The sequence below is a fragment of the Lipotes vexillifer genome, unplaced genomic scaffold (assembly GCF_000442215.2).
Source record: "Lipotes vexillifer unplaced genomic scaffold, Lipotes_vexillifer_v1.1 scaffold440, whole genome shotgun sequence".
Taxonomy (NCBI): Eukaryota; Metazoa; Chordata; class Mammalia; order Artiodactyla; family Lipotidae; genus Lipotes; species Lipotes vexillifer.
In genome coordinates, this window is record NW_006778543.1 from 1291181 (window position 1) to 1300511 (window position 9331).

Here is a 9331-nt window from a genome sequence, read left to right on the forward strand (position 1 = left end):
GTCTTTCTAACTCTTACTGTACCCACTCTACTCCTTGCACCCTATCTCTGTGTCTTGTTATAACTCATTGGCAAAAATCTGCAAAGATTCAACCCAACTTTCTGTTTACTCTGTACCTGCACCAGGGCAGCTGAAATTTCCTAGAGGGAAATGACACAGTGTGGCTTGCTAGTCTCACTTAAAAACTTAAGTGGTAATTAGCAGGGCCCCTGGCAAGGCACCATTTCCTCATGAAACTTTTCAACCATTGGAACTTACTTTACATCTTTTTTTCTTTTCATACCAGCAATACCCCGTTTCCTCTTCATCCTCAGCTTATGACCGTATTTTCTTTTTTTCTTTTTTGGCTGCATTGGGTCTTCATTGCTGCGCATGGGCTTTCTCTAGTTGAGGCGATCAGGGTCTCCTCTTCATTGCGGCGCACGGGCTTCTCATTGCGGTGTCTTCCCTTGTTGCAGTTGCAGAGCACGGGCTATAGGCGCACAGGCTTTAGTAGTTGTGGCACATGGTCTCAGTAGTTGTGGCTCGCGCTCTAGAACGCAGGTTCAGTAGTTGTGGCACACGGCTTAGTCGCTCCGCGGCATGTGGGATCTTCCTAGACCAGAGCTTGAACCTGTGTCCCCTGCATTGGCAGGCAGATTCTTAACCACTCTACCACCAGCGAAGCCCACGACCATATTTCTTGAGAAAACAGAAGCAGACAAGAACTGCCTCCTTTCCCATGGCCTAGTCAGCCAGGCTCCTGTGTGTGCACACACTTGCTCTGCCGTCCATCCTGTGTGATGCATGAACTGTCCTTGCTCCTAAGGCCAACCCTCCTTCTGCACTAGATCCATCCCCTCTGGCCTTGTTAAAAGGATCCTCTAGTTGTCCCTTTCCGTGTTGTGTTATCAACGTCTCCCACCAACTGGATTATGGCCAGCAACACATGTATTGCTGTGAACAGTATTCTGTAGTACTGTTCATCTTTAAAAAAAAATAACAGTCTATGGAACCCCACGTCCTCTGCTCTGCTTCACAAGAAAGCTCCCTTTAAAAGTTTGTGTACTCACTCTCTGCTTCTTTGTCTCCCATCCTTTCCTTAACCCAATGACAGATCCTTAACCCAATGGCATCTATCTTTTTTACGTTCAGTGCTCAATTGTCTGTCCTTGTTTACTTGGCCTCTTAACACTATTTGACACAGTGGACCACTTCCTACGTGAAACACACCAGCCTTCTCCCTTCTCCCCCAAGGCAGCTCCTTTTCCATCTCTTGCTGATGTCTCCTTGTTTTCCCAATCTTTAAATGTTGGAGTGCTCTAGCATTCTATTATTGGCTATCTTCTCTTCATTTTGTCTTTTTTCTTTTGGTGCCCTCATGTAAGCCCAGTGACTTCCTAATTTTATCTTCATACTTGACCTTTTTCCTGAGCTCCAGATTCTTACATCTAGTTACCTAATCTAAATTTCTGCTTGGATATCTAATCGGAATTTCAAACATGCTCATAATGGAACTGTTGATTCCCCCTGTCCTAACCCCATCACCCTCATCTCAGCTACCAGCACTACCATTAATCCAGTTACCCAAGCAAAAAGTCTAGAAATCTTCCTTGTCTTTTTTTCTCTTGCCCCCCGTTTCAAATTTGAGCAAATCCTGATGGATCATCTCATACCTGCCTCTGATTGGTCTCTCTATTTTAGTTTTTGCTCCCTTCTCCTCTCCCCCCCTTTTAAACTTCTGGAAAATTTTAAACATTCAAAAGTAACAGTAAAATATAAGGAACCCTCCATGTACTTACTACCTAGCTTCCATAATCATCAACTCATTGCCTCCATTATTTAAAACTTAGATCACATTATGCTTTTCTATGAAATAAAACCCTCCACTGGCTTCCCATTATATGTACAATTAAATTACAACTCCCTGTCATGTTCTTCAAGGCCCTGTGTGATCTTCCCTTGATCCCTTCTCCAGCTCAGGTTCTCCCATATCTTCCCTTCCCTCATGATGTTCCAGTCAAAGTCTTCTCTCCTTTGAGGTACAGAAGAGGAAGCTAAAATTCAGATAGGGTAGGTAACCTAGATAAGCTCACACAAGTAGCCGGGCATCCAGGTTCTCTGAGTCTAGACCCCACTGTATCACATTGCTTTTATGTCTGATTTGGAAGCCTGTGTGATATAATGGAAAAAACCCAGACTTCGGAGACCTACAGAGCCGGCTGCAAAACTTGGCTCCATCCTTTACCCCCTGAACCTCAGTTTCTTTATATCTAACGTGGGGTTATATAATACATTACTCTTACCGTGCAGGTTGGAGATCATACATACATGTGATGTACCTCGTTCAGTTATGGCTTAGTAATCTCCCTACCCTATCTCTCCCACAAATACACATGCTTATGTTTGTTGGAAAGATGGATTTGGGGGAGAGAGATATAAATAGCTAGTGCTATGAAAATTGTGTTATGTTCCCTAGAATATTTATGATGTTCATTAATTTTTTTACTGTTCCCACAGAGATTTGTGTGGAGAGAAGCAAACCATTGGTGCATTACTCACTAAATATTCTCGATCTTCGATTCAAAATGGTGTCAAAGTTTATAACTCAAGAAGACCCATTTCTTAAAAAGAACAACAGTCTTGTCTTTGCGACGAAAGTTGCTTTGTAAAGTTGCTGGTTATAAGAAAACTTTTTATGCATTTGTATTCCAGACTTTTAAAAACCTAATTCTTTGAGGCAATTTTTTTTTTTTTTTTTTTTGGGCAGTCCGCGGGCCTGTCACTGTTGTGGCCTCTCCCGTTGCGGAGCACAGGCTCCGGACGCACAGGCTCAGCGGCCATGGCTCACGGGCCCAGCCGCTCCGCGGCATGTGGGATCTTCCTGGACCGGAGCACGAACCCGTGTCCCCTGCATCGGCAGGTGGACTCTCAACCACTGCGCCACCAGGGAAGCCCTTTTGAGGCGTTTTTCTCTTCATCTTAAGCATTTTAAAACTACTGCTCTTTTTTTTCTTAAACGTTAATAGGGTATTTTATATCTTTCAGGTTATATTTGTATTATGTACACAGTGAAAACAAGGACAGAAGAAAGTGTTATTTCCTATATTTAGTGTCTCTTAGTAGTCTTTGTGGGTTTATTTATAGAATAACAGTTTTGCTTTTTTTATATTTAAAATTGCATTCCTTTAATTAGGATTTGACATTCTAATTATTAATACATTTAAAAGTTTTCAGAGAGCTAAATAGTTTCCTAGAAGAGAATTATTTATTCACTTAAATGTCATTTCTCAAGTCAGTTCCCCTCTACTTTTGACTTTGTACCCAAACAGCAAGTCACATGATGCTGTATCATTTATCTAAATTAGTTGTTTATATTGATGAAATTGGCTTGACAGTTGCTCCTGTTCACCTGGCTGATGTAGATATGATTTCAGAGAGACAGCAGTGAGCGGTTCTAAAGAGAGATCTTAGTTCCCTGCCCAGGAATTGAACCTGGGTACCTGGATGAAAACCAGGGATCCTAGCCACTAGTCCACCAGGGGCTAGAGGCGAGAAGCAAAGTTCCCCTGGCTCTTGCCCGGTTTGAAAGCAAGAATGTTTCTAGAAGGCAAAAACTGTAAAAACAGGTACAAAGTTTATTATTAGAGACATGGCACAAGTGGGAGAGCACACAGAGAAACAGATTAAGACAGAAGCAAGGCAGAAATACATACTCAGAGAGGGTGTGTGTGTCCTCCCTACTGAGGAGCACAGGAAAGAGGTGATTTAAATCACTTACATAGGACAGTTTTTCTGGGTCTTTATCTTTGGCCAATTATCTTGTTTCTTTTCCCACATCTAACCTGTTCTAGGACACTCCCTAACATGCGTGCCCAACTTTTTGCTAAGGTGGATTCCACTGCAGAGGCTTGGGGATGTGTCCACATGTATCATGGGTGGCACCCCTCTCTTTTTTGACCTCCAAGGAGCCTTCCTGTGCCTGTGCAGTCAGGGAAATTTTCTTGACCTCAGGAGTGGTCACCTTATCTCTTTACATCAGCAGAGGTCAGCTTCTGCCACTAGCTTTACCCTTGGCGTATGGGGGGGAAAACAAAGCTTCAATTTTACTTCACTTGACAGACACCAGGTGTCCAGCCCAGGAACCCACCTACTTCCCATGTCAGATATGCACTCTGGGATGAAAGTTTGCCTACTCCCTCTCTGCTTCTTTGTCTCCCATTCTTTCCTTAATGCAGTGATCTCTCTTTAAACCAACTGCATCTATCTCCCTAAATATCCCCCCCATCTTCCATGCAAAATTGTGTTAAAGTTTATAATTCAAGAAGACTCATTTCAATACTAATCCTAAATGAAGAATGCTAACAGTAGTTTATAATCCTATAATAAAGGATACTGACACAGGTAATACTTGAGAACTACAAGTAATCTCTGGCTGGTTTTGGAATGCTTGATAAAGTTCCTTTACATCTTTATTTTCCTAGTGTGTTTTCGTTTAGACCAAAGTTCAAATTTTAACTTAGCTAATGAACTTGTCACCAAGACAGTTGGAAGGGGTAGGCCAAGGTTAAATCTGGTCCGAAGTTAATTTTTTTTTTAACTGCATAATCCACCGTTAACCAAGATTTAATTGTTACTGGAATTTACAACTGTTTTATTCTCATGCATAAAATGCAAATACGATGGCTTTAAAATATTTGTCCGGTGTTTCAATAAATTCTGCATCTATATAATCCACTAATTTTATGTTTTTCTCAATAAACACTGAGGCAGCAGTGCCTAGTGAGGACTCGGAATTCGATTTAGACTCCTTGAGGTCTAATCACGTATTTTACAGCCTAAATCACAGCTCCAGTGAATTCATGGTGTGTTTTCACACAGCAGACCAGAGGCACACCTCTCCTGGTTTCCTATTTCCCGGGTTCCTAGTCGCCAGCCCCTGGCTCTTCGAACACCTTTTCCCCATACTGTTCAATATGTTTGCGCTAGATCTTTAGTCCTCTAAAATTTAGTGTTTCCTTCTTTCCTTCTCGCTGTGTTCGCCTCACCCACAAAATATCTCTGGCCGCTTTCCGAAATTTTAACGGTTCTCACCCGCCGTCCGTCTACGAGTAGACGAAAACAAAAACTCCGGCACTCGGGCAAGCCCCGCCCACTGACACGTAACTTCCGACTCCTGCCCTCACGGCTCTCCCGCTTCCGCTGGCGTCGCAGGTCAGAGGTTACCGGCAAGATGTCGGCTGGCTGTTGCTGTCGGTGCTTGGTGTGAGGAGCATCTCCGTGACAGAAGCTCGGCGGACACAGCTGACGGAGCCGAATCGCGGGAGCGAGTTGGAGGCGTTGGCGGCGGCAGATCGGGCAGGGCCGGGAGTGGGTGCCGAGGGAGCCCCGGCCGCGGGGTGTGACTCTTGGGTGCGCGGGGGAGCGGGGAGTGTCAGGTGCCGGAGACCGATAATGCCCCGCCGCCCCCCGGGAAGCCGGGAAGCCGAGCTCCGCGGGGTCCCTTCATGCCGCCGACTGGTTTAGAGCCCGCCAGAATGAACAGGAAGAAAGGAGACAAGGGCTTTGAAAGCCCAAGGCCCTATAAATTATAAGTATTTTTTCTTCTCCCTTTCTTCTACGTTTGGTTTTCATTAATTATTTTGTGATTGCTTGAAACTGATTTCGTGGGCCTGGGAGGCCTAGTGGGAAACTGGGAGCCACTCACGGTGATGGGAATGGTGTTTGTAGGGCGAAAATGGTTTGAATGACAGTGTAATTCAGCAGATCTACTGCTTCTTGCAGGTTAATAAACCTTTTTCTTAAAGTACTAAGTTGCATTTTTGCCCAAAGAAGTATATTTTCGTGGCTGTTGCTAAATTTAAAATGAGCAAGTTACCATAATTTGTAGAATTTTAGCATGAAAGATAAGTGTGATTCTAAGCTGCCTAGAACACAGTTCTTGTTTGTACTTGGATAGAGTTATGCATTATTTAATAACTGAAATATTTTCTTTATTCTTTAATATACAACTCATCAGGTCGTCTGCATCAACAACATAAACTTCCAGAGAAAATCTGTTGTGGTAAGTATATCCTCAGCGGTTATAAGCAATAACAGTCCATCCTTTACAGTACTTAGAAACTTTTCTGTCCAGGTAACTGTGTTTTGAGAATAGGTAATAATTAGAACTCAAAAGTCTATATGACTCTAAGGGCCATGGCTGTGCTGTATTGGCTGCCACCTCAATTCTCCCTTTTCTTTTTCTTCCTGTTTCCTGATTAAAGTTTTATTTCTTTTAATCTGTTGCGGAATATGAAAGTCCATATTACCAAACATTTTAGAATCGTGTATGAAAGAGGAATAAGTCCATAGCGAGATTTTTTCTATGAAAAAAGTTAAGGTTGGTACATGCACTGACTTTTTAACTTGGCTGTTAAGAGGCCACTTGTGTTTTCTGATTCTCGGCTGACCTTGTTGAGGTGGCAGTGCTTTACACTGAAGCTCTAGATAAGGTGTTTAAAACCTAGTAAACTGCCCACCCCGCCCCAGTTTAGATGTATGGATTGTTGATATATCTGTTCTAGGAAAAGTCCTTGATAACCCGAATAATTTATTCTTTCAGGGAGATCTGTATTAACTAGATCAAAATCTCAGTGAGAGCCGGTTTTCTTTGAGTGAGGACATCAACTTCCCTCTCAAACTCGTTTACTTAAGATGAGCTATTTTAAAATGTAACCTTTTCATTAGAATCACAGAATCTTAGACTTATAAGGATCTTTAAAGGTTTATTAAGTCCCATATCCTCATTTAAGGAACTTCTCTTTCAAAATCCCTTACATATGATTATTTACCTTATACTTTATGGAAAGATACTCTAGGTGTGTTGGGTTATATGAATTGGGTATGGAAATTATGAGGATTAAAGAGTCTCATTAAAAGGTTACTGTAATAATCTAGGGTAGAAATGATTTAGCCCTGAATGGAGGTATCATTAGTAAAATGGCATAGAAATAGAGTTGACATGATTGACTGATAGTGAACATTTATTACGTACATACTACATGTAAGACCATCTTCTAAGGTTTTGTATGACCTCACTTAATCTTCACAGTAACCCCATGAGGTGGATGCTATTTTTTTTTTAGATGGATACTATTTTAATCCTTATTTTTATAAGTAAAGCAGCTGAAAGAATGGAGGATACGTACATTTCTTAAGGGCATGAAGATAGCAAGTGATTGAGCCATTTTTCATCAGACGTTCCCCTTTCCACATCCTCTACCCCTGGCACAATGATAGACAGAAAGGAATTGCAGATGACTCTTAACTAGGAATGCTAGAAAGGAGTTGTAGATGATTTTTATGTCTCCCGTTGGAAAGATTGGTTAGATGGCCTATGGGCTAGAGTCCCAGAAGGCACATTCTACAGATTAATTGAGGGAAGTAATGAAGGGACTACTTAGGGTTAAGAGAAACCAACAAAAGTTGGAGGAGCACCCTAGGTTAGCAACGACAAATAGTTATCACTTTTAAACCTGAAAGAACAAAGGAAGGGAGAGGTTACAAGAACCTACTGTATCTGTAGGAAAGACTTACCTTACAGGATCTACGGCCTTTGATAGAAGAGTGGAGCTACTGCCTCCTTCAGCCTGGCAGGGAGGAGCCTGGGGGAATAAGTATACGGAGCTCGATTTTCTTCTGCTTTCAGTTTTTTCTTTGTGCCTCCCAGTTGATCACCCCAACAGGCAGCCAGAGGACTAGTGCCTAGTTAATGCTACCCCTGGGGTGCAGAGTAAAGCAGAGAGGGCAGATTAGGAGGGGCAAAAGGAGAATATCTAGAACAGTCTACCCCTTTTGCCCCAGATCATCCTCTCTTGTCTTTTGTTACGATGAAAGTGTTCCCAACTTAATGAAGCCCTATCAGCTGTTGTAGGCGTTGGCATTAGCTAACTTCCCGTTTTTGTGAGTCAAGTTTTATTTGATCACAGCCACGGCCACTTATTTATACACTGTCTGTGGTTGCTTTGGAGCTACAATGGCAAAGTGGAATAGCTGTGACAGAAACTGTGTGGCCCGTTATGTCTGTTTACTATCTGGCCCTTTAAGAAAAAGTTTGCTGATCCCTGGACTAATCTATTGGTGTGAAGAAATGGCAGTTCAGCATTATTCCCATCTAAGATATTAGCTATCACCAGTATCTTTCATATAAGACAGTAGAAGAAAAGTGGTTGAAAGGATGTGAAAATTAATTGCTACAGCCTTTGCTTTCTTTAGCTGGTGTCAAGGTCAGGGTTGATATACACAGCTTCCTTATTCCTCCACCCATTCATTTTTCTCTTTCCTTTTGACAGCATTTCTTTTGGTCTGACCTAGACGTTCATTCCTGTAGGATCTACATACTTGCTTGTTTTGCCTTCATTGAGTTGTTGCAGTTTTCCATTGATTAGGACTGTTGGTCAAGTGGACCTAAGAGGCATTCCAGTGAATCCCCTGGATTGCAGATGGAATTCTTGCTATTATTGTGTAGTAGAATGTCAGCTGCTGCTAGTCATTCCAGCCAGTACAGTGACCCATTTCTCTGCCTATTAGTTCAGTGGCATGAGGAGCCCAAAGTGGTCAAGTCTCAGCTTCCAGTTTAATAGAACCACGACTCTGTGCCCAGGTGGATGCATTCCTCCCTTAGCTACTAAGACCTCCAAACACACTGACCCTGAGGTCATGAAGACAAGAAGCAAAAATTGTTCAGTGGCTTTTTGAAGGAATGGTGAACATAGTCACTCCAACTTTTGTCCCTTGGTTCCCAGATCTATTTTGGCTATGAAGAGATGACCTGATATATTGTCCACTAGTTTAAGATGGCATCCTGTTGGAGGTCTCAATTGGTGCTGTAACTGAGCCTTCAATAGTTGATCATGTCAGCTGCTCTGGATGATAGGACAAAAGGTAAAACGAGTAAATTTTGTGTGTAAGAGCCCACTGCCACACTTTTCTATACACATGGAGGCATGTATGGGATAGCATGTTGACATGTATGGCTTTTTGCACGTATATTATAGTTAGGGAAGGAAAATCTAGAATATGTGTCTGTTTTTATATAAGGACAAATTACTATCTCCCTCCATGATACCAGCTGTCTAATGTAGTCATTTTACTACTGAGTGACTAACTGATCCTTCCTGGGAAGGTCCTGTATTAGAAGCTCATTTTGATCCTCTGCTATTGGGAGGTGAGCACTCAGCAGTGGTGGTAGCCAGATCAAGCTTCGTTGGGGGAAGACCATGTTGCTGGGTTCATGCATAGCCTTGGCGTCTTGTCCCAATGACCACTTTGTATATTGAGCAGGGTGGCTAGGGAAAGAGTCTGGGACACC

At 42.5% G+C, this 9331-nt stretch overlaps 2 protein-coding genes across 2 annotated transcripts in view; both read left to right on the forward strand.

The window, feature by feature from the left end:
* DSCC1 (DNA replication and sister chromatid cohesion 1) overlaps window positions 1-2608 on the forward strand; it is a 16712-nt gene extending 14104 nt beyond the window's left edge. Inside the window, exon 9 of the mRNA XM_007451667.1 lies at window positions 2500-2608. Coding sequence (XP_007451729.1) covers window positions 2500-2608 — 109 coding nt within the window. The remainder of the gene's footprint in view (window positions 1-2499) is intronic.
* Window positions 2609-5486: 2878 nt separating this feature from the next.
* The window catches only part of TAF2 (TATA-box binding protein associated factor 2), an 80398-nt gene continuing 76553 nt past the window's right edge, over window positions 5487-9331 (forward strand). Inside the window, exons 1-2 of the mRNA XM_007451687.1 lie at window positions 5487-5569; window positions 5989-6043. Of these exons, the coding sequence (XP_007451749.1) occupies window positions 5487-5569; window positions 5989-6043 (138 nt within the window). The remainder of the gene's footprint in view (window positions 5570-5988; window positions 6044-9331) is intronic.